The 26,218-nt window shown below is 33.2% G+C and overlaps 1 protein-coding gene across 1 annotated transcript; it reads left to right on the forward strand.

The window, feature by feature from the left end:
• The first annotated feature begins 838 nt into the window (after positions 1-838).
• Positions 839-25,484, forward strand: LOC149956625 (glycine receptor subunit alpha-2-like). Its single transcript, XM_090166890.1, has 10 exons — positions 839-990; positions 9,225-9,304; positions 9,371-9,438; positions 10,543-10,781; positions 12,326-12,408; positions 13,540-13,668; positions 20,177-20,259; positions 20,708-20,792; positions 23,685-24,019; positions 24,956-25,484. Exons 1-10 carry the CDS (start codon positions 839-841, stop codon positions 25,232-25,234), a joined length of 1,533 nt encoding a protein of 510 aa, XP_090023016.1. The 3' UTR covers positions 25,235-25,484.
• The last annotated feature ends 734 nt before the right edge of the window (positions 25,485-26,218 follow it).

Raw genomic sequence — 26,218 nt, forward strand, 5'->3', positions numbered from 1 at the left:
TTTGTAACAACGAAATCCATTATTTAAAATATAGCAATATAATAGTAAATTTTGTTCACTTTTGCAATAAATCTAAATAAGTAATTTGGTAAACTCTGACAGAAAATGCATTTTCCTCAACTACCAACTACGTTACTTCAACCTTACTCTAAACTTAGAATGTTAATTTCGATGGATGTGGTTTAGCTAAATAATACGTATTGCCATATTATAATTATACAATGATATAGTAAATTGTAGTCTATGTAATAGTTTCAATTTCATAATTAAGTGAACTCTGACTTTCTATTCAAATAACATCATCAAAACAGTATGTTACGCCCTGCAATCTTTCAAATAATAACATTTGTCGGTTTGTTTCAACCGTTCTCGCAGCTTGAGCTTTGCCAATGTTCGAAAATCAAAATTCCTATTACTAGAGAGAAAATTTCCCACGAATTCACACACTCATTATTTAGCCCTGCCCCAACGAAAACCAACGGGAAACATGCCATTATTTTGAATGAAATTTTACTGTAATTACAATATTTAAATATTTTGATTGTTAGGCCTATACATTGTTTGATTGAAGTATTTGGAGACGCCTCCTTTATATTATTTCTAAAATCCCAAGATTCACGAATATACTTAGCAGCTTTCTCTAGATAATTTTAAGTATTCTATTGATAGTCAAATTTAAAAAACCTGGGATAAATATCAACAGTTATCAGAATTTACAATTTTTAAAATATGGCGCATATAACTCCACGCAAAAGCGAAGAGGTACACCATTTTCATTTTTTTTTATTCAAACACCAATGTTATCAACACGTATGAAGCTAAGCTACCCAATATAAGTATGGCTAAGACATATGGAGAGCGTAGGCTTGAGCATGCTGAAACTAGCGGTGAAAGAAAACATAAAGTAACGCCTCCCGCTAAAAAGCGCTTTGCCATAGGAAGAATTGAGTCCGAAGTCGTCGAGGAATTATCGGCTCTTTCTTCAATTAGGTAACGACAGTTTAGCCGACGGCGACTTCCCGAATGTCACCAACCACAGGGCCAAATATAAGCTTTCCATAACAGAAATCTAGAGTCTGCTTTTACGTTGCATATCAAGTTCTCGACAACCACGGATAGTTTTTGGTAAACAAGCGCGCTAGCCACAAACGAAGTTTGCACAATTTATCCAAAATATAAACCCTGGAAGTACACACGTAATCCTTTAGGATTTAATATAACGATTTTAAGGCCCAAATTTCAGCAAAGGTATTTAAAATATATACATTTCCATCTGATAAATATGTACAATAATTAACGAAAAGGTAACTTAAATTGACAACAATTATTTTCAAACATTTATAAAATAAACTAAAATATACTTTATAATAACAAAATAATAAAAACACGACAGAAAATGTGTAAGTAAAACTGGTCGTGTTTTTATTATTTTGTTATTACATCTAGCGTAAGGAGTTTCAATTTTACCTAATTAAAATATACTTTATTTTTTAAATTATTCCTCAAGAAATAACTCGAAATTTTAAATATCTGATCCTTTAAAGGTCCCAAATTTGCCCACTACCTTAAATCTGCCTAATTTTAGTCAGTTAAGAAATATCCATCTCGTAGTCTCAATTTATACGGATTACATAGAAATTCATTTTATCTGATCACATAAAATCAGATACCTTTATTTAAATTTTTAAATATAAACAAACCTTTAATTAAAAGCTACGTAATATTGATTTTAATAAAATATTATGTTAATTTATTAGTAAAAAATAAAAGGTTTTACTTTTTAAGGTTAAAAGAGAAATTTTAAAAAGTATTAACTAATGTTAAATTAACTGAATTTTTATATCCTATGTGATATCCCTGATAAATTAAACGGAATTTTATTTCGGTTTTTATTCAGATTTGTGTTTGCGGATGCTGAATAGATTCGCTTATTCTGTTATTGTTACAATTGAAAACACAATAAATACCTTATCGCGGTTGGAAGAGCCACGAGTAATGTTCTATAAAAATGCTTAAAGCTACTTATTTTTTACTCAATATCACCCGAAAAAACCCACATTTGAAGAAAATAAATGATAAAAGATTGATTTTTGAAATCACAATCATTTCTGATTTTTGGTTGCAAAGCGAAACAATTAAGAGATATTTCAGTCTCAAAGATTTACTTTCTTTATCTGTCTATCTAAATTTCTGCAGTTTTTTTTAGACCGACTTAAGAAAATTCCCTCGTCATATGGAAATAAAAATTTGACCCTGAAAGCTAATGAGATATTAATTGAACTTCCAAGAACATATTTCAGTAATTCAATTCGAAAAATTTTAGTCGTATTTTTGGCTAGATAAAGTATTCGCTCCAACGTAATGATAAATTAAAACTAGGATTAATATTATATCTGACATTGAAATGTGTTAAAACGGCTATTTCATTAGAATCATTTTATAAACGAATAAAAACATGAATCCTATATAAAAATTAATTAAAAGTTACACACAACATTTAATTAATTACATATTCAATTATATATACGAAGAATGACTACGTTATAAGTAAATTGATATGCTTTACAGTTTTGCTAGGTGTAAAAGAGCGTGATCAAAGTTTGTAAAATATAAAATTACACCGAGTTATATCTGTTCAAAAGTATAAAAATAATCTTTACTACAATTGTCATTAATTTTTAATTAAATACAATTTTTAATAGCGACAAAGGTAAAAATTAATATTTCTTAACTATATCTAACAAAGGATCATTAATCAATCTAACCAGATGACCACAAATCACCCATAATATGAGTAATGTTTAGAGTTTAATCTACATTCTTAAGAGAGCAGAATCCCTGAAAAAAATTATTCGGGTGACATTTTCATTTACATACCGAATTGAAAATACACGGTGTTTTTTTTGTTCGGACAAGTGATTTTTTTACGAAAACAACTGAATTCATAGTTAATTAAATACACCGGAGGACAATGATTGGTGAGATTTCATCGTTGTCTGAAATATTTTTTAACTTTTAGAAAAAAATATTTTACCACTAGATGCTAGATCGGTTTTGTCAAATGAGAATTTGTAGAGCATTATCTGAAACCTACGAATATTTTTTTTGATGGAAAAGATCTATTTTTCACTGAAAACCCAAATTGAAAAATTTATAAGTTGGGCAACACAAAATAAACTTATTTGAACCGGGAAAGAGATATCAAAGATATGCGCACATGCACGTATCATAGGAATCGACGGTAACCTGTACAAGTTTTAATAAAATGTAAATGCCACACGCCAAATAGTTGCACGTTCAAAAACAAAATTCGGGTTTTATGCAATAAAATAATTTATTTCAAACACGCTAAATATTTGTTTAGAAATTTGGTTCAATTATATACCCCATCGGCTGCAACGCAAGCTTAAGATTGGACAAACTTATCATCAAATGCATGCCCTATCATTTTTGGTGAAGTTCAATGGGATTTGCTTAAACCATTTCTTTGATAAATCCTCACAGAAAACAGGTCTGGTGGTGTCAGATCGGGAGACCTTGCAAGTTGTAGCGCAAAGAACTAAACCAATTTGTACAATCCATCTGTGAGAAAACTCGTTGTTTAGGAATTTATTGACCCCTCTGTTATAGTTTTGGGAGGTGCCCTCTTGCTAAAACTAAATTTGCGTCATTAAGCCAAAGGAAGTTTTAAAGAGTAGCCCACTCGCATAGAGCGGACGGCCTATGGAAGTACACTCTGTTTAAAAAGTCTTCGACAGGTGAAATTTTTGCCCTCTTTTTAATTCTGCTAGAAAACTGTAATAGATAGATCGATGAAACCAATTGCAACTATTATTTATTTTCTAATATCTTTCGTTATTTATCGGTTTCGTCCGCCAAAAATTAATAGTTTTGGCAGCTACCGTTAAAACTCATTTTTGACAACTTTTTAAATATTGGTTCTACGGCACTGAATCGCGCGTTTTTGAATTCACGATGGTCGATTCATATTTAGAAAGTGGAAAACTTTTCCCTCTACAACCAACGGTTGAGAAGTTATCGCGTTTACAAACTTTCGTCGAAATTGGGAAACACCTAAAATGCATCAAGCGATTATTAATAACGGAACTTCGACAGCGATTCAATAACGTTGAAAATATATTTAATTAAAGGCCGGTTAAAAAAAAACAAATCCCAAGAACAACTTAGCACGTGGTTTTAGGAATATCCTTTTTTATACGCTAAAGCTTTTAAAAAGCTATTTGCGTTAGAAATTGTTTAGAATAATGGTTAGCACAATTTTAAACCAGCCTTAATTAAACATGTTGTTGGATCGCTGTCGAATTTACGTTATTAATAATCGCTTGGTGCATTTTAAGTGTTTCCCAATTTCCAAATATGAATCGACCATTGTGAATTCAAAAACGCGCGAGTCAGTGCCGAAGAACCAATATTTAAAAAGTTGTCAAAAATGAGTTTAACGGTAGCTGCCAAAACTATTAATTTTTGGCGGACGAAACCAATAAATAACGAAAGATATTAGAAAATAAATAATAGTTGCAATTGGTTTCATCGATCTATCTATTATGGTTTTCTAGCAGAATTAAAAATAGGGCAAAAATTTCACCTGTCGAAGACTTTTAAAACAGAGTGTACATAAAACATTTATCCTAACTGGTCAACTTGTTTTCGAGGCGTGAATAAACATAGTCTGAAGAGCGATGTTGTTTTTACATTTTTTAGAATAGAAATTTACTTTTTTATCCAGATATTGTACATAACCTTTAGGTCAACTTCGTTATTTATCGCCTAGAAAATAAGACTTTGCGTACGAAAAGTGTTGACAAGTTTGGCTGATAGCCTTCTACTCTGTGAGGTACCTACATTGTTGTAAATTTTTGAAACACGGTTTTTACTGCAACCTAAATCGGAACTCCGGGTGGCGAAACTTCTTCATGGGTATGCGGCAAAATATGCAAAAACAGTGTTCTCAAAGTCAAAATTTGGCGGACCCATTTTCGTTTCGAAGCAAGACGAACCGGGTTCGATCCAAGCTTGTGGCATTGGGTGAAAACCCGGAACAACTCCTTCTCCTTCTTCGTTGAGTTTGCTAGGTCTCACCCCACTGGCTTAAGGGGTTTTTCCCGAGCTGTTCACTTTCCCCTTCTATAAAATCTTCTTGAAACTAAATGTAATAGTTAGCGTAGGGAGCTGTTGGCTCGCGTCTCATTAAGAGCTTGCCACCACCCTCCTACGTATTGTTTATTTTGGCTTGCCATACTTATCAATTTTTCAAGTCGCGTTTTTCAAAGATAAATAGGTCTTTTTCGAGCCAAAGGTAGTTATAGGTTTCAGATGACGCTCTACAAGTTATCAATAATTTTATTGAAAGTGTCTTTCAGAAAACTATGAAATTTCTACAATTTCCCCGATATATTTACCTAACCATAAAAATTTCAAATTTCTACTTATAGAGTGGAAGGCTATCAGCGAAACTTGTTAAACTTTTCGTACGGAACGTCTTGTTTTCGAGGCGTGAAATAAACCAGGTGGCCTAAAGGTAATAAATTTATATTCAAAAAAATGTAAAAACAACACCATCGCTCATCGGAATATATTTATTTAAACCTCTTAAACGAGCTAGCCCGTTGGTATTAATGTTTAATGCGCTTCCATAAGGCCTTCCACTCTATGTGAGTGAGTTACTCTAGGTTACTACACTAAAATTGAACAAAAAAATTCCATGTTCATGTTACGAAACTAAAGTAAATAAAATACTCTACATTCAGTACGTTATTGTACCTTAATTAATTTTCGATAAAATTATTTTGTGAAAACCTTCAAATATGCGGTTTCTAGTCGCATGAGACTTTTTCTTTAATCGCGAAAAATCAGTGCGTGAAAATTCCCTTTAACCCAGTTGATGGAGACTCAGTTAATTAACGCCATTAAGTTGTCTGTTCCGTCGTCTACTAAATGGGTCATCTGTTATTGTAACCAAACTATGACTGGCGACACTGCTTTTACGGTCGTGTCCCTGTAGACCACTTGTTTATTTTATTTGAACCTAATTTTAGCAAGAATTTCATCCTTTCGTTTGGTGTTTTCTTAATGTCCAGCAAGAAAGTTGCCTTTTACATTTATTAGTGAGCTATTTATCTCCAGATACTTTTAAGGTTATTTCTATTTTATCCTGCTTGGTTTTCAAAATAAGAATAAAAAACACGTAATGTAAAAAATTTCATAAGTAATTAAATACCCCTATGAAGCGTAAACAAGATTTTTTTATTTATACTCATTGGAAATGACCATGTTTGAAACGATTTTAAGCGTACTCCCAATCGACCTTACGCTCATAGGGTAATCTGATTCCCTACAAAAAACCGAATGAGAGCCGTGTCTCATTGGTTCCCTAGAGTTGACGTTTTCCGACACACACCTGTGACAAGATTGATCACCCTCGTGCCGTTGGTAGATAACACTATGGTTTTATTGATAACTTATTAATTGATTGCCATTTTATATTCCTACTGACATAACACGGTTAGCTTTGTCCATTTGATAAGAATTCCTAAAAATAGTATTAACTTGGTGGGAGTTTATAAGTCATGAACTTTGACATTTTAAAACTCAAATGAGGGATTAAATTGGGGCTGACCATTATAAAGCGACCGCTCACAAATTACGTAACGTAATATACTAACTGGTAAATGTTACTAAAAGTTGAGTTAGGTAACATAGTTTATACTGAAACCAAAATTATTTGATCTTAAAGTCGTGGTTTCGAATTTGCTTTTCTAATTTATAAAAGAATGATATATTATCGAGAGGTAAATTAATAAGTAAATAGGCTGAATTTAATAATTATAAGGTAAATGAAGTTAAAATTGAAAAGTGTTAGATAATTTTAGTAACGTAGCCAAGAGAGAGAGAGAGAGCATTGGGTACCTTTCTTTTAAAATCCGGACTACGCCATTGGAATATTTTTCACTTTTTACGTTGGGGTTAAAGGAGAGTATCAAACATCGTAAGCTCCTAATTGCAAACGAGTTTATTATCCACTGTTTGAAGCACAGGTTCCCATGGTAACTCAAATCATGAAGTATCGGATCGAAGGACACAAGCTATTAGTGCCCAAAAATAAGATTGTTTTCAAAAGTCCGATTGGGTTTACATTTTAGGAAAGAAAAGCATTTTATAGAAAGATCGAGCCGATTCATTTGCACGAAAGGTTATTTAGAAATTATGAAGAGTACGTTACGGATCGAAAATACAAGGGATATATATATATTTATTTATATGGTCGTGTATTTCTGGGTTCATTAAATGCCTCGCATGCTTAATGTTTTTTGAAAGTAAAAAGAACGCCTTAGACCCGTAATTCTGAGAATATCAATACTGCGCTGCCGGGCTAATGAAGTTATGTTTTAATATTTTAGTGACTTCCATTAGTGTATTAATATTTGAGTTAAAAAAATGTAGACGTAAGGTTGTATGGCATTAGGGCGATTGCTAAGCAATGTTATTATTCTGAACAACGTTATCCAGCGAAAACGATTCGCTTTCAAATGCTAGGTACACTATTTTCAGTCTCATTTCGATAATATTTAAGACATTTTATACATTAATGTACGCTTTCATTTCATTAACGAAATTTACCGTTATTTTGATTCACACCCAGATTACAGTTGTGTAAGTTGAAATATATCATTTAAATCACGATTTATTTCAGGAAGGCACTTTTTTCAATTCAAACAGATTTTTTTAATATTATTGAGTTTATTGATTATTAATCATGAATTAGTTTATTTCCAGTCTAATTGGTTGGCGACGTTATTTCTATCGGTTAAATAATATAAAACTCGATAGAAATTAATGAAATATTGTTCCTTTTTATTATTTCAGTTATTATTTTAGTTCTCTGTTTGGCTTTGTATTATAATGGCTGTAAAACCGATCTTTTTCCATCATTTGGATTCCTTCATTGAAATACATTATGTGATAAAAATCAATGATTTAAAGAATAAAACTAATTTAAATCTTTAGTTAAATCAAATTTATTTAAATCAGATCGGGAAGTTTGCAGTTCCCCTGCTTTCCTTGGGTTACGGTATTTAACTAACCTGTGATGGATTTTGTCACAAAATCGAGTGTTAAGCGAGCTAACTTTGCAAATAAATTTAAATCAATAATCAGGTGTAAAAAACGTTACTGCAAATATCCCACTTCATTGGTCCCTCTTCACTTGCGATTTTCTGGGAGAATACTGGCTTTTCCTTTTTCTATTACAAAATGGTTATGTTTAGCAACGTTATCTGCCACCATGCAGGAAGGGTAAAGATACCTTCAGAATCGGGGCTATAAAGCGCTTTATGACTCTCCTCTATTAAGATCCAGCACGATTTTAAGCATTGCATATTAATTTTTGTGTATTTCGAGCGCAAAATTATCAGTTTTTGAAAATACAAGTTAAGTTTTTATGCGTTTAACTTGCTATAAATAGCACAATAAAGAATCTATAAGGCGTTTTTAATCTCGAAAAAACCGGTTATTAAGAGACTTAAAACGTCAATTTAAGATAATTTTTATTAAATAGTTAAATGTCTCAATTCGAAATGTGCTCGGCATAGCTTATTGTCTATACATGTATAACCAAATAAAACCAACTTAATTCAATCATCTTACTCTCATGATTTCAAATATGTTAAATGTATGGTTTTGAGTTGGTTCGGTGAGTTTCAGATTTATTAAAATAATAACTAAAGAATAAATCAATAAATTTATCCAATCAAATTTGCATAGCTTTATCTAAACTGAACTATTCTACCAAAAAACTTAGGCAAAGGAAAAGATGATAGATATAAATCAAGCTAGAATGTTTTCTTATTTAATGAATTAGAAGGTCGTAGTTTGTAGGGTATCAGCGCTTTACCTTGGCTTCATTACTTGACCAATTTGCACTGTTGGTCTCATTTTTATAACTTAAAGTATAACCACGAACGTATTTATTTTATGGAAGAATGAGCTTCACTGAGACTATTTTGACCTTCTCCCTCAATCCAACTCACTGTCTGCCAGAACGATCCTCTTCTTAAATGGCAAAAATCGTATATCTTCTCAAGCTATTGAAACTTTCCGTGAGGGAATATTAGAACATGATAGTGATGAATCACCTCGAGTTATTCCTTGAACCTAAGCATAAATAAAACATTTTTGTTGTATCTAAAAATAAAGATTTGTTTTAGGTTTCTCGCAAAAACGTTAGAATGGGAAAATTATTTGCCTTTAATATGCACCAAGGATTTGGATTTTACACTACCACCTAGTAAGTGCATTGACAATGATTTTCATGGTCTTGATATTTTGTTTTAAATATATTGCCCGTTTTTAGATCGACCTATTGATTTAAATGTGAGCATTTGGGTTAATGCCATTTACGATATTTCGGAAAAGAAAATGGTTCGTATTAGTATTTGTTTTATCACTATTGCCAGAAGTATTTGAAATTAATTTAAGTAATAAGTATTCATCGAGGTGCTAATGTTACTCGCCGCGTTGTTATATAGGGTGATTCCAAAACGATTACATACAATATGTTTCATAAGTAATAAAATATATCGACATAGTTTAATGAAGTAAGTTATGCAACTGTGAATCTATTGATTTTTTTCAATTTTGCACACCATATTTGTAATCTATGCTTCTGCCACTTGGTTGTTCGAAATTTAAAGTAAAAATAAAAAGTATAAACAGTTTTTTAACTTAAGACTTACCCCCTGGTTTTTAGATACGAGTAAATTTACGTGACAACGGAAATCTGCTCATTCTGTGGCAAAGTCAAAAGGCGGAGGGGGTACACAGTTGGCCCGTGCCTCCGCCGGAAACGTATGGTTCTATGAAACATGTTTTTTTCTGTGTTTTTAGAAATGGAATAACTCTATAAACCAATATAACTCTATTAATAAACTTAGCTCTTTAAATAAATTTCCTTCTAAATTAATCTTCGGAAAATCACGTTGTTAATATACAGATTATTAAGCGCAAAGATCTACTAATTCGCCGAGTTTAAGCAAAATCGGTGGGTTACACCTCGGGTCGTCTCCTTGTCAGTTGAATAGGTTTCGATGGCTGTAGGTTTTTGTAATTCCCTGGCTTCTTGGTTGAAAAAAGTATATGTTTTAAGCACCAAGTTTCCAAATTTTCATTGATAACAATACCTTATTTAATTTATTTTTTAAAAAATTATAGTTTCTCTTTTCCAGTGGAATTGTTGGATACGTTGCTTATATCAGTAATCTTAATTAAAAAATCCAAATTAAATTTAATAACTATTTAATATTTTAGTTTGCGTAGGTTGGCTTTCTATTGGAATTAGTTTACATACTTTTTTTGCCATTGCGTAATTTCTCCTCCGAAATACTTTGTGTGATATAAATTAAAGATTTAAAAAATCCTTATTATGAAATAAAGTAATAAACCCTCAGAAACATTATTAAAATATTGATTTTCAAATTAAATTTAAATCAACAGCCAAAAATTTTAAATTATTTTTATCACTTTCAGGAATTTGGTATGCAGATAGATCTGCTCGAATTTTGGACAGACCCGTTCATGAACTTCTCGACAGAAGAAGCGAAGTCGATAAAAGGATCCCTCTTACTCCCCAAAACAGTGGTCGAATGCATTTGGAAACCTGATACCATGTTCCAAAACGCCAAAGAAGTCGAGCTGTACAGCGATACTTCTCCGAATGTTTTCTACAAAGTCATGCTTCCGAATGGTTATCTTTTGCGAAGAAGCAGGTATAATCAATTAATCTATTTTACCTTCAACGTGGCGGTCTGAAGAAAAGTTTACTTGGGTACTACTGCATTAAAACAAAAATTCTCTTTATTTTTGTACATAAGTAATTTTTTTTAACGGGGCTAATCTAGTGGTCTGACTAGTTTCGATTTGCTTTCCGCTTGTTCGAGGAGTTACCTCACGACATTAGTAACTCCTCGATTTTCGAATTTCAAATAAAAAGTTAGTAAATAGTGAAGCTGAAATATTTGAAATTAAACTTCTTTTATAAGTTAAGCGAATAAACTTTAACCTTTCTTAGTTCGTGAACAACATTGTTGAAGACCACAATAGAAGCTTCAATGAAATGCATTTAGTGATTTGCTAGGAAGCTTTAATACAAAATAATCTTTATTTGGTCCTTGTAAGGGCGCGGTTTCAAAAGGGCAAAAACAATTCGAAAAAAAACCAAGCAAACAGAAAAATTGCGCTTTTAAAATGAATGTCCGGCATATTTCTTTTTTCTTGACTTAAGTATGGTTTGTAGTACTCAGATATACAACTCGGAGGTAGTCATTACACCTGAAGGTATTTAAGGAAATACCTGGAATTCACCGAAATATTGTGCGAAATCAATTAAAATGATGAAATTAAAGCACCAAGACTCAATGCCAGGATATTGATTTGGGGGGGATGAGGGGGAGTCACGCAATTGAAAATATTAAAAAAAAGTAAAAAAATAGTACATACCAACATATTCTTTGCCTTCCTGGCTACGTCATAGGCTGTGGAAAGTATTGGATCCTCACGAGATCTGCTACAGTGTTATGTTGAGCATCCGCTGTTGTGTGGGGAAAGTTATAACCCTAATTGTTAAATAAGGTATACTATCGGGTAAAGTACTTTGGTACCTACCGTCATTAGTACTGTTATTTCACACTCGATTGTTTTAAAACTCGCAGAGCTTAGCCAATAAGACTCTGCACGCTTCTTGAACCTTAATTTTAAAACATTGAGATCTCCATCGTAGAAGACTAGTATGGAATGAATAGAAAACGATCAGATATGTTGAAATAGTTATGAGAAATTTAAAGAACTCATTTTAAAGTGACAGCTACAAAAATAAATGTTATAAATAAATTTGATATAGAACATTATTAAAGACATAAATAATAAATGTAATTCCTCTTCATCGTAGTCATATCTACATAATGAAATAAACGAAACCCTAACCTTTTAGCTACTTTAAGACTACTCTCTCACAAAGTTGTTAGTGTAATGAACTGTTTCGCCTACTTTGGAGATTTTTAATCCAAATAACTAAAAATTTTTTGGGAAATTTCTTCCTCCGAAACCAATATGTATATGTAATAGCAAAACATTTCAGTGTTAATTTGAGCGCGTACAAAATGGTTTACAAAATATCAGAAAATGCAGTGTTTCACGTAAAGTATTCGTTTATCTTTTGCGGCTTCTATGTAAAAAATTCATCTTTAAAAATAGGGTATATAGACGGCTTGAAAGTCTAACTACATGTAGTATAATGGATATCTGGTTATTTCAGGTATAAAATCACCGCAGCCTGTCCAATGAATTTCCATTACTATCCAATGGATTCACAGAAATGCTCCCTTCAAATATCTTTACGTAAGTATTTCATCTTTCACCTAAATATGTAATATTTCCGACCATGATAAATTTATTTCAAACAAAACCATAGATAATTTCGAAATTTCCGAATATGATAAATTATAATGTTTCCTACGTCATAGGTATACTATAAAAATTTCAAAACGTAACCTATTATAAATTTGGAGAACAGTGTGATTTCAGAGTAAAATCAGCCACCCTGTATGTAATAAAAATAATAATCAGCTAGGCTAATACCCAAGGCACCACCTTAGACCCAAGTCATCCAGCAACTTTTAATGCCTTTAAATAGGTACCCGGGTTTTAATGCGTTGGAGGGTGGTAGCAAGCCCTACATGCCACGCGAGCCAACAGCTCCCTATACTATAAGTATTACCATTAACCTCTACAAATGCTCTTTTCGGTTTTTAAAGTTTTGTTCATATTAAAAGATTGTGGTCGGTAAGTTTTTTTTCTAAGAACGTCATTTTACAATATGCATTGATATGGCCAGAAACCTACTAGTTTAGAAAATTATCAGTTATTAATAGCAATTTTGGAGCCAATTATATAAAAAACCCCAGATTTTTAGTGTTTTAACAACCCCAAACAACTTTTAAAGAAACTCAGGCCTTGTACCGTCGATGGAACAATTTAGTTTTTTTATTTAAAACACCATTATAGAAAAGCCACATATTAGAACATTTTTTTAAGCTGTAGTACTTTCATATCGTCTTTTTCTAAAAAGACCTAAACAAGGAAAATATCAAAGTGTATACTGAAGCAGTTGACTTAACTTGTAGCTGCTAATCTTTCTCTAAAGCTCTGTCGCAAAAATACCCAGATGCAATGTGACTGATCTATTTTGTATACGTAACATCGACTTCTTAACTAACACTTGCCGCGCGTATTGGTTGTTAGTAATAAAACGTCCTCTTTTGTTAGTTATATTTATTTTTGGTCTTACTAATGTCACGCAATTTTCAAAGGGGCTACAATATAATTACTACTCTACTGCCTTTGCTTGGTCTGCCTGGCATTCTTTTAGATGTACTGAAAACCTTAAAGATATTATGCTGCATCAACTCCTAAATATTCTTTAAGTAAGATATGTTTGAAGTGCTGGTCACTTATTGAAATTGGTTTTAGATCGTTCAAGGAAAAATCATGTCAAGTTGGAGTGGTCAACAGCATTCTCAGACTTTACACTGGACGACATACCTATGAATTTCGCCGTTCAAGTCCTCCCAAAAACCAAATCTGAAAAGATCAACGCGAGTAAGTATTCATCCTAAGTTTCTCTAAAATAAATGTCAACTCCTTAACATAACATCAAACCGGAAGTGAATTTATTTCAACTTAGCGAGATCGACTTTGTTGAGGCAATTGACATACCTCATTTCCTTATACTTAAAAAACGTCACCGACTTGTGCTTCAACGGCGTCGGGAGACTTCGGATTTAGAAACCAATGAACTACGGGGCTGATTTTATTTTACTTTATAGTGAGGGACCCTACAGTTAGAGAATGAGGAGAATTGGCAGCAATGCTAACTTAAAATCGTCCTAACGTAGTTATTCTACCTGAGTATAAATAAATACATTCTTTAGATTACTCTTTCGGTGGTTAGAACTACTCAACACAGTGAATTATTCGCCAAGCAGTGGTGGCGCTATGATGGTTTTTGAGGTAGGCGATGACATCCTATGTCATATATAAAAGACGACGAAATGAGCCCTGGACCGCGGTATATAGTAGTTGCTCTCAGTTCTATTATCTTTACAATATCTGAGACGAAATAGTGAGCCTAAAACGGAGACAAGCTGTTCTTTTATCCAAACTTTAGGCCTTGGCGGGAAATAGTAATAATTTAAACATTTATTCTGTGCTTTGACTGCTTTTGTAAATTACTAGTACAATAGTTTTGAAATCTATTTATAAGTTTCAAAAAGTCAGTAAATAAACTAAAACTGACCAAACTTTACGACAAAGGCGCGAAAGAAACTTCGTACGGTTCTTCCACGGCCCACTGCGCATGCGCTCGCGTTCTCTCGCCCCATAGCGGTCCCCCCAAAGAATTTCAAATCAGTGCATTGGCGCGAAACTAAAGTTTAGCGATTAGTGTCATCGTCGTCCGCCGGGAGCGCCTCGTCCTGACCCTAATAACGCGTCTTTTTACTACCGATTTAACATCATACTCTATGGTGGAAAACTCAACAACTGATGAGTACGTGCTGCTAAAAAGTAATGATATCAAAAGTAGGAGGCCACCAACGGTCAATATATAAGAATTAAACGACAAAACTGGTAAAAAAGACCGTATATTTAATAAAAATAAATCGCAGTACTTCGGCAAAATATGCTAAAAAGTACCTAAATATTCTTAAAGCGTTTTTTTTTAATTTTTAAATTATAGTTACATTTCCATTTATAACTTAAAAAATTAGGTTTCAGTTCAGTTTTTTCCAATTGTTTAGCAAGAAAGTTAACAATAGATAGTTTTAGTTACAACTTTACCATGTGTTGTAGCCATTTTTCCATACATATAACTATATAATCTTCATTATCTTCTAGAGAAACTAACATGTGTATTTAGGTGGAATTTGTTTATTTTGATTATTAACATGTTCTAAGATTTATATTGTTTGAAACCCTTTTAAGAATAAGTTCCAACATATATTTATATGATTTTGAATTTCATTTTTCAATAAGTCAATGGATTCACTCTATTATACAAACTATTGAAGCGTAATAATACAGTTAACAGGTAATTAGAAATTATGTAATTTTTATTCGACAATTAGTTACCCTTACTTAACTAGATTAAATACTTTTGTGTTGCGTTCCTTATTGCAAATCTAAAAAAGTATTGAAACTCTGCAAAAAGGTGGCCGAAAATCATATTACAAAATAAATGACATATCAGCATCAAGTGTAGTATTCAGTTTACATTTTAGTGACACAGATTATCGTAAAGGTACAGAATTCATCTTTAAATGACAATTGTGGGGCTTGACATTTTCAAAGAACCTGTTAACAATTTGGTTATAAATGTACTGGCATCTCTAGGCCCTTGGGGGTGGGATATAGTGACCTAAAATTAAAAATTAGCCCACCCTAAAAATCTCATAGTAGCCCCTCAAAAATGCAAATAATTTTTAGTCATTTTCTTGCCTCTTAAAATTCAAGTAACCAAATTCAAACAAATAATATTAGTTTTATTGATTAAACGAATCAAATTTTGAATTGGGATTTACTATTCTCAACTCCTTGATTTAATTTAACTATCAGACAGAGTTGGTTTAAAATACCCAAAGCGGAAGTTTGTCATGATTATCTCAATTGTTTTGACCTTTATAGAAGGAACGATTCTATATTAACGAGAAACTCAGGAATTTGTAACAAAATTGAATATTACCTATTGCCGAAACTTTCTAAATGTCCTCTTTTACAGTGTGATTTCAATGACACTCATGCTTCAACTTCTGCAAAATTATCTGTGACAAATTATTCCACCTTTAGTTGATAATATAACACGGATAATTTCAGCTTGTTACGATAAACTTAAAGAACTTACTTTTAAACCGCAATCGAGAAAGTTTCTCAAAATGTGAAACGTTTAATACAACATTTACGGCGGTCATTCCTGGAAATATGTAAATTATAACTTTGTTTAAACTTCTCCATACTATTGTAAATATTTAAATAATAACTTACTTTCCATTTCCCAGTTATTAAAATATTGGCATTTGGCTTAGCTACAAGCGTAAATTGTGATTATCCAGCAGTCTCTTTTCATCGACGTGTTGTCAACTGTAACAGCAGACTCAGTAGCGATAGTGTTTTTCTAGGAACCTTGAGTAGCGAGAGCCGCTGACATCTTGGATTTTAAAATATTGTTTTCTGCGGGAAACACAAAAGTAAAAATATTTAAAAAGTGATTATAACGTATAAAAAGAATTAATTTACCTTTCAATTCCTTGAATATTCCGATTAATTCTCAATCTTTTTCATAATGAATTCAAAACCAACTATCTTCGTAGGATTCAATGTTAATAGCGCCACAGCCTATGTAGCGGCCACAAATGGAATTCACTATTTTGGGCTTATTGAGCGGCTTATCCACTGTGTTCATTTGTATCGGTCCTATGCGAATTTTTGCCGCGAATTCTGAAACTTTCTATAAGAGGCCGGAAATCGCGGTAAAGCCGAATTTAGATTTTATTACAATAGAACACGAAGCCATAGATCATGTCCTTGAATTAACATGTTCAGGTTTGGTTTTTAGGATATCAATTTTCATATTATGAAGGGAATAATCATAGAGATAGATATAAGTAGAGAAACTATTGAGAGGCGGGGTGGGCTCGTGCTTGTACCGGAAAATTCACCCCCCCCCATCCCGTCGTATCTATAAGATGGTCAAAAATACGTGGCGTCACCCATGTGCTAGTGGGGAAACTAAAATTGCGCGAGATTGAAAATTTGAAATTGAAAGTTTCAAAAACTAAACTTTATAGGCTTAAAGCAACTTGTATTTACAGTTTTATTTTCATAAATGAAGTGAATTTTCTAATGTACAACAATACTATCATTTAATAACATATAATATAGAATATAATACAACAAATTTAAACTTTTTAAATCTGAAAATGGTTAAAACTTGCGCTGTTACTGATTGCAAAAGGTTTTGTAAACCATTTATTAATTTAATAGGTACCTTTTAACCTACAAAGTATCTCAAGACCATTAAGAATTGTTTTTAATACAATTCGTCAGAGAGTTGGGTGGAACAATAACCCTACCTGTAGACAATTCACTGCAGCATATAAAAACACTTCGGTCATGAAAATTGAAACATCAAAAAGTGGTAATGTCATCGCTCCCAAATTTCTGCGAGGTTTAAGTTCAAAACAATGTCAGTCGTGTTATTTCGGAAGAATCTTGGGAGGGAGAAATATTTGTATTTTATTATGTATAGTACTGATGAAACATCCTCATCTAACATCTTTAGAGAAAATATTATTCATTATATAGGTGGTTTGGTCGTAATAAAAGAATTAAAATGCCAAACCTGTTTAACTGCTTTAGAGGAGAGAAACACCCCACTAACAGATCATTATTATGCAAAAGACCCAACTAAACTTCTACTCCTTTTAAAGGACAAGGGTGGAATATATGTCATCTATCGACTTGTGTTGTTAAGATTTGTAAATTAGCTGAGAAACCGGTGAGGTTCTTTGGGCCAATAAAAACCGTCGCTAAAAACAATAATTTCAAAATACAGTGTTTTGTAATGCGCCAGTTACTCTCAGAAGACATTTTTCCATCATTAAAAAAGCACATGTTTAATGAAGAACTAGGCCCGTTACACCATCTTAAGGCCCTGATCTAAAGAATCATCCATATTTATTTGAACATACGACTAAGGAAAATAAATAAATAATAACTCCAGAAAGAAGCTATTAGAAAAAAACTCACCGAGTACATCCTTTTCCAAGGACAATAAAACCCATAACACCTATCCTTATATTACATACAAGTAAAATGAACTCTAGGGGCAGCTGCCATATAGGACAGTTTTTTAATGAATGATCCTGTGTGTAGATGGCAGGGCGATGCAGGTTTTTTTTGGGAAAATAATCTCCAGCTTATCATTGGTAAATCTCAAATCCTACTTCTGTTTTCCCGCTCAGTTTATAAAAATGATAAGCGCTTATATTTATTTAAATATTTACTTGTTTTTGAAAGTTTACAGTGTAGAATACCGTTTAGAAATATAGTAAAGCAGTTAGACACGAGGCTTTTCGAGAAAATTTGGGTAAATTAATAATTTTTCGTCCGCTACGTTCGTAACCAAGTGTTAAACCTAATTATGAGTGACTGTGGAGTTTTATACTGTCCGCAGAAAGGTCCGATAGATAAATATGTGAATATTAACAAAAAATTTACTTACATTTTCTACAGTAAACAAATCTGTTTAATATATCACTTTAAATACTGTTGATTCCTTCTTATTTGTATTACGGCAGTGGTCATAAGATGTCCAGGTATAATAATTTGCGATATGTTTTCATTTTGCACATTTCAAAGTTGAGGTTTATAAATCGCTAGATTGTGGATTACTTCCCCATTAATCATTTGCAGCTGATAAATTAGCGGTGAACCTCTAGGCGCAACCCGGCCACCTGAATTCATGGCTTCAAAAGTCGCATGATGACTTAGGCCTAAGGTGGTGCCTTGGGTATTAGCCTAGCTTATTATTTATCTTTATTTATTTATCTTTAACACCCAATTTAGTTAGTTTCCACTCAACGTTCGCTTGTGAAAATTTCCCAAAAAAATTAAAATGGCACGAAAGTTTCGAAACTGCATTTTCCAAATCTTCCTTTTCCCTGGTAGCTTTCCTACTTTCATACAATTTGCATTTCATATCTTTGAACTCACGATTTTCTTTTGGTGATTGAAAATTTATATCTACTACTGTTATAGAGTTTTCCATTGGGAACGTCCGAGTGTGATCCGGATTTGTTGAATGAAGTCACTGCTCTCTGTAGGAGGCGCTCGGAGGATTCGCCCTGGTTACTCAAAATGAAATACGAAACGTTTTCGGGGCACTTTTTTGGTTCTCTCCGACTCTTGAGTTGCGGCAGCTGGGAGCACTCCGGGAGCACTCCAGGAGCACTCCGGGAGGGAGTACCTTGGTCAATGGAAGACGATCCTCCCTCTCGGAGTTGCCCCTTTTTTTCCAATGGAATACGATTTTGATTTTGGAGCACTCCGTTAGTGCTCGGAGGTTCCCAATGGAAAACGCTATTAAAGGCTGTATTTTATCACCCCTTTTCCTATGATGCTTGACCATTTCCCTCTTAACCTTTAATGAATTCCAGTAACCTACGTATGGCTATTAGGTGATTGCAAGTACCTTCTAAACCCGCAACACAATAGGAATCCAAAGCCATGCCTACTGGCAAATTTAAAGCAGCCACAACCGTGGAGGCTTTCTGACTTCTGTAACATTTCCCTTTAACGTAATAGACGTTCTCTTTCCTCAAACAAATATAAATTTTCATTAGTCACAGTAGAGCTTTAAAATTGGATGATTGACAAGGCTTACCTATCAGTGAACGATAACAGAGTGTTCCTTTCAATATATTCTTCAATGAAAAATTTAAAACTATTTGTAATGATTTTCTGTCTAATTTTTCAATTTATAATAGTTTGATATATCAATATGGGCAAAAGCAGCATAAGACCCAAAAGTGTGTCAGAAGGGTACGTTGCTTAATGAGAGCTTGTCGCGAAATGAAAACGGGGTCTGTGAGAGGAGGAGATTTCTACGTCATCAAAGTTCAAAATTATCTACACTTCAGCGCCATCTATTGTGGGTCTTTAGAACTATGGGCTAATATTCATACGCGCGCTTTGCGCCAAGTAAAATGGTAAAAGAGGAGTATTATTATTTCGTTCAGGAAATGAATAAGGCGCCATAAAAATAGTTCTTTGTTCATGGTTGTTTTCGTCTTTATGCATCCAAAATTTAAATATAATTTAAGTTGATATACACTTTAAACTAACTTAAGAAGTATATAAAAACATAAAATAATATTTGAAGCATATAAAGGTTTGTTTTGAATTGAAGTGTCGTTAGCAGACGACAATTTTAAAATTACACGTGGCTGAGCTGAAGCAGAGCCAGTACGTGTTTTCAACTGGAGGTAATTAAAATTTATGTTTAATTATTATTTATTGACAATTAGGATGAATATAATTTTGTTTACTTTAGCAATGGAAGATATGGAAGATGAGTTCCCTAAAGGGTTAATGAAGCTATTTGGAGAAGATAGTGATCATGAAAAAGTGCACGAGGTATATTGCAGGATAAATCTTTTACCTAAAATACTTGGACATTTCAAGGAAGCTTTTAAAAACATTTTCGAGGCCAACATTGCTAGGTACTAGGCTGCAAAGCATGAAAACCAAAATGCAGTGGTTAAAACATATAAGCACTAAAGCCTTTCAGGTCATTTTGCCATATTTTCACAATATTTTTGAAAAGGAAGTGTTGAATTTACCAATAAATGATGAGGCCTTTTTGTGCATATTGCAAATTTATGGTGAAGAAGTTTTTAGTGATTTTTGTCTGATGAGAAGAAACCTAGCAGAAAATTAAAACAACTCTACTCGCTAAAATGGATCTGACATAACCAATAATGGAGCCAGCTCTACTTCTCTAACAAATGAAGAGCAAAAGGTACATTTTTGGTTTGATTTACTTAAAAATCATCACTAATTATTTTAACTGTAATTTCTTTAGTACGACTCCGATTTATTTGACCGCTCTCTTTTAACTATTGGAGGAGGCGGTATGGGCGAAATTTGGAGAACAAGCAAAAGAAGAAGTAATTTTGGAAAGTATAAAGGGCTAACGGCAAAGAAGAACTGCAACGAATTTTTCTCGATTGCACCGATGGATTAATTTCCAAAGACCAAGCATTAATTTTTATGAAAGAAATTCAACGGATATTTATTCACGCTTCCAGTAATGAATTTATTACAGCTAGATATGAGTACGAAAAAGAGATGAAATAATCAGTTCAAAAGGTTGTAGCAGCTCATGAGACGAACTTTATATTATCTCCAAAGGGCCAAAACACGATTATCAAAATGCATTACATACTAAGAAAATAAAAATGACTCTCCAGAGTTCATGCTCAAACATTTCCGATCAACAGACTACACCAAAGAAGAGAGAAGCAATTGGGAAAAGAGTTTTTAAAGAAATGAACAAGCCTAAAGACTGTGTGAAGTTCAAAGTTTGTGATAAGCCAATTAAACAGTGCAAAAAGTCACCGGAAGATTTGATAAGCAGAGGGAAGATTGTGAAAAGCAGAGGGAAAATTGTGATAAGCCAAGGGAAAATTGTGATAAGCCAAGGGAAAATTGTGATAAGCCGCTGGTAACAAATGCAAAGCGCCTGCGGAAAGTTCCGCAAAACCCACTTTACGAAGTACCTACATACCTGCCCTTTCATTGTCTTTTTCCCTCCGCCATATCGAAGATAGGTGTATTATACATACGAAAGATAATTATTTACATATTACTCGTAATTTTATTTAATTTGTTTATTATATGTAATTTTACCTCTTTTCTCCCACATTTAATAAATTAATAAATTTTTCTTTCGAGCCATATACAATCTTCCGTTTTCCACCTCAAAACCACAAAAAGTGAATAAAAAGGTTTTTACGAATGAAGGTGGCACACCTATTTTTGTCCCTCTGATACGTAAGCCGCGGGGGGGTCGACACTCGGCTGATTTCACAGGGTATCTACTTGTTTCTATCTCTATGGGAATAACACTTGAAGAATGCAATTCACAATAGAATACACTTTAGTCTTCGTAACATTTTCAAGCGTCCAAATTCTAATCGTGTTTAAGTATTGAAGAGTAATTTTTAATAATTAGTTAACACGGATAAGCCTATTCGGTGCGTAAAGGTGGGCATTAGGCCCAATAGGATGGGTACGTGAAAGAGAGCACGTTAGATTTAATATGTGTATATGTGACAAGCGAAATGTTTAATAAGAATAAATATCGTACATTTTGACTTTCAGAATAGGCGGAACCCATTCAGTAATACACTTGTCCTTATAAGAAGTCGTTTTACCCCGGCTTTTGTTACACCAGCCCTGAATATTAGCAGGGTAAGAATTAGTGCTAGTTGCAAATATTGAAGGCCTTTGGAGGCAACAAAAAAATAAAAGTTAAGGAGGAAGTCAGCAATAACTCTAGGAATAAGACGTTCTTACTACACTTCCTAATTCTACAATAATCAGGTTTTAAACCTTGGTTTTTTGCATAATTATGTTTGAAACCTTAACTAGTCAATGATTGAAGATTTATGTTCGAATTTCATTTTAATATTGAATTTTAAATATTTTACAAACTTTAGTATTTGGAAAAGGCGCGCGCTTGAAAAAATGGACCGATTTTTAAAATTAAAGTGCTCTCCATAGGTTTTATATAAATCTAGTTAACGATTGAAAATGGCACCGCTAGCTCAAGGAACTAATTTTATATTCAATTAAAATCGTATTTTTGAGATAGCCTAACTGACGCGAGAGGTTGCTACGTTCTTGGTGAACAGCTTTCTTAAAAAATAGTAAAATTATAACTAGCTAAATAATCGTTTTATTCCGCGAGCTGATATTTCAGCGCGAGTACGTTTATAAAATGCGTGCGCGCTGCTTTCAACTTTAACAGTACAATGAGTTTAACTAAATCACGTGAAATTGAAATAAAAATATTTTTCTGACAACACCAGCGAGAGACGTGTTTCAGCACCATCTCTTTTTTTCCCAGAAACACAAAACCACTTACTTCCGCCTTAAATTATCTTTAACTCTTCACTCTTAAAAATGTTTTTAATGGTATATTATGGGTCTAAAATAAATTAAAAAACACACTCTTTAATGTTCATATATACACCCTTAAAGGTTTTTTCTTGCTCCTTAATTTAAAACTTGAAAAGATGCATAAACGGTGCTATATTACACTGTAAAAAGAGTGATATAACACCCGATAAATATTGTTGAACCCTTAAGGGAGAAGTGTAACACCCTGAAGGGAGTCGTTAAGTACTCTAAAAGCAGTAGTATAAATTTTTTTAATAATAATTCACGTGAATGAACAAAATTTTTTTTATTAAACTAACCAATTACTTATCACAGTCGCAATAAATTTTTGTTATTATTTGTTAAATTGTGTAATACCTTCTTCGCCATTGTCTCCTCGATTTTTCAGCGGTGTTTATTGCATTAAACACCAGATTAACAAATTTTTGACTTTCATAAAGTTACACTACTCTCCCAATGGAATTCAAAGGAAGTTATTTTAGCTTGCCCAACTTGTCACTCTTTTAAGTCGTATTTTTCCAGTGAAAAGACGTCTATTTTTTCGCGCCAACGCTATTTGTACGTTTTCGGTGACGCTCTACAATTTTCTCGTTGACAATTTTCTTATAGCACCTAGCGGTTAAAATTTAAATTTTAAAAAAACGTTAAAATATTTTTCGATTTAGATGCAATTTTGGTAGAAAGTGTCTCCCGGTACGTATAACGTACAGTACAAATTTCAACTTTCCAGAAAACATAGTTTTTGAAAAAAATCACATTTTCGACCAAAAAAAAACCCTGTATATAGAAGATAGAATAGATTATTATTAATTTCTTAATCCTTAACACAAGTATTTTAATTTATTATGGAATGCCAAATTTTCTTTGTATTTCAGAGGTGAACGTCATCACCGAATTCCTATTCGCCAATTTTCTGTTTCAACGTTCGCTGAGTGCTAGCCTCTTCAACATCTACACGCCCAGTTTTTTGACAGTTTGTTTGTCGTTCGTCTCTTTTTGGTTGGATGTGAACGCGGTGCCCGGGAGAGTCACCGTCGGTGTCACCGCAGTTCTGACATTGTCCACTCAAATTGTGCGAGCGCGAAGTGGCTTGCCCATCTTGAACTACATGACCGCGATGGACGTCTGGCTCCTGGCCTGCCTCATCATGGTGTTCCTCTCGTTGATCGAGTTCACCGTGGCCAGTTCATACGTTCGAAATAAGGTGGCGGTAAGAAGATATAGAACAAACGATGAAATATTAAAACTATTCGTAGTGAAACTGTGTTTCTTTGCTATAATATAATCAGCCATATTTAACGTTTAAAGAAAATATGACCAACAACGCTTCCTTTATTGAAAACCGCAATTAGAGCTTCTAACCGCGATGTTTCATTGGAAAGATTCAGAATTAAATTTTTTATAATGTGCATTAACCTTTTTTTAAAAAACAAATTATACAACACCTTACGCGTGTATATTAAAGGAAAATTAAATAAAAACACGAAATTTTTCTGCATTGACAATAGCATAGAGGTGTGCTGAAACTAGTCGCGTTTTATTATAAATAAAAATTACTTTACATACGCAAAATATTCGTGTTTTTTTAATTTTTCTTCATTAACCTTTATTATTGTATTTGCTTTATTAGATTTTAGTTGTTATTCATCGAGATACAAAATGAAATTAATTATTTTCTGAAAATAGGCACTTTTAGACTTGCTTGACAATGCTACCAGTTAGGCAACAATTTCAGGGTTTACCTCTGGAACAAACCACTATGAATTAGCCATAACAAAAGTGGTAATATTGAAACTTTTTCAGTTGTCTCATGAAAGTATTAAATAAATGCTTCTATAGAAATGCCTAGCCTTCGATCATACTAGCAAGAAATGAAAGTATAACCCTAGCAGAAGAAGTCATGCTTTGATAAATTTACACTGGTGGCGCGATCGTAGTTTTATTATTCCAATTCCCCATCCTGCTACGAGGTGTATAGAAAAAATATAAATATCGTATGAGGATATGCAACCTTGGCATTCGATTCTAGTGTTATACACCCTTCAACTTCTTCAAAGTTTAATTTAAAAATATATGTTACTATTTTTTACTGAGTTTAAATACTAGCTGTTATAGTTAATTTTAAAACTTCTGGTTTAATTGACAGAAAAAAGCGGCAGAAGAACCGAAAAAAGAAGAACCGAAAAAGGCCCTTGTCCCTCCGTGGCTTGACCAAATGACCACACCAGGATCGTCTCTGAAGAAACGACCGATGAACCGAGTCGTGATAAGCACCGATAAAAAGGGCAAGAAGGCCAAACAGAACAAACCCAAAGACAACATCATCGACAGAGCGTCCCGGGTGATCTTCCCACTCTCCATGTTTTCTTTCAGCTGTTTCTATTGGATCTACTACTATCTCCTGTCTCATTCGCAAAAATTTTAAATCTTTATTTATTTTAGTAGCTTTTCTGTAATTAGTGAACTGTTTAGCTTTAAAAGTTGCCGTAGTCGCTTTGAAATTGGTCAGTAATCATTCTGCTATAATCAACTAGTTAATCATCTAGTAATCACCGCTATCATTATGGTGGCAACCCGTTGTAACCCTGTAATCACATTTTGTCTCGGTACCGGATTTATAATATTCCTGTAATCAACCCATTATTACTCTGTAATTAACCCGTATTTACTATGTAATAAACCCGTTATCACTTTAATCGATAATTTATTTTGAATGCGGCGTAAACAAGTTGGAAAGCCAAAATATACCTCTCCTCGGAAGAATGGTCCCTAGTGGTATTAATTTCTCGAGACGACCTTTAAAGATATCTCCGCAATTCAGAGTTATTAACTAAAAATGTAATCTCGGTTCAATCCCTGCCCGGTATAAAATTTTAATTTTAATTTAAATAATTGAGACGAAACAACCGAGTTTAATTTATTCAGAATAATATAAATTAAGTAGTTACAACAGCGAGTTAGACTTACTAAAACAATGCACAATTGAATTTAACCCTATTTACAGAGCAAGTTTATCAGTAAATAATACGAAGCAAATTTTAATGAAAGAAATATCTATAGAGGATATTTGTATTTTTCGCGCTTGCGAAATACTGGCCGCATCTTTAACGTTCATTTTATTTCAACACTCGCCCTTGATGAAAATACCGTAGAATAGCTATATTCGACATCTGGTAGTGGACGACTCATAGACTTCCTGTTGAAGTTGTGACACATACCGCATGGAAAAGACCAATGCCGTCCAATTTCCAATATCATATAACGACTCGCACACCCAGGAAATCAATGACTGCATTAGGAATCGTAGATGTCCAAATATACACACCAATAAAAAATGTAATTAACAAGAAAGTAGAAGGAAAGTAAGGGCGAGGCTCTGATCCCAGGTTCAGGTTTAGTTTCGGGATCG

Source organism: Leiobunum rupestre, chromosome 2, assembly GCF_980474605.1.
Source record: "Leiobunum rupestre chromosome 2, qqLeiRupe1.1.hap1, whole genome shotgun sequence".
Taxonomy (NCBI): domain Eukaryota; kingdom Metazoa; phylum Arthropoda; class Arachnida; order Opiliones; family Sclerosomatidae; genus Leiobunum; species Leiobunum rupestre.

Coding starts and splice junctions, on each gene's coding strand:
- LOC149956625 (XM_090166890.1), top strand. CDS start 839: ATGGCTAAGACATATGGAGAGCGTAGGCTTGAGCATGCTGAAACTAGC. Junction 991..9,224: donor TCGGCTCTTTCTTCAATTAG/GTAACGACAGTT, acceptor GATTTGTTTTAG/GTTTCTCGCAAAAACGTTAG. Junction 20,260..20,707: donor ATCATGAAAAAGTGCACGAG/GTATATTGCAGG, acceptor TAATTTCTTTAG/TACGACTCCGATTTATTTGA.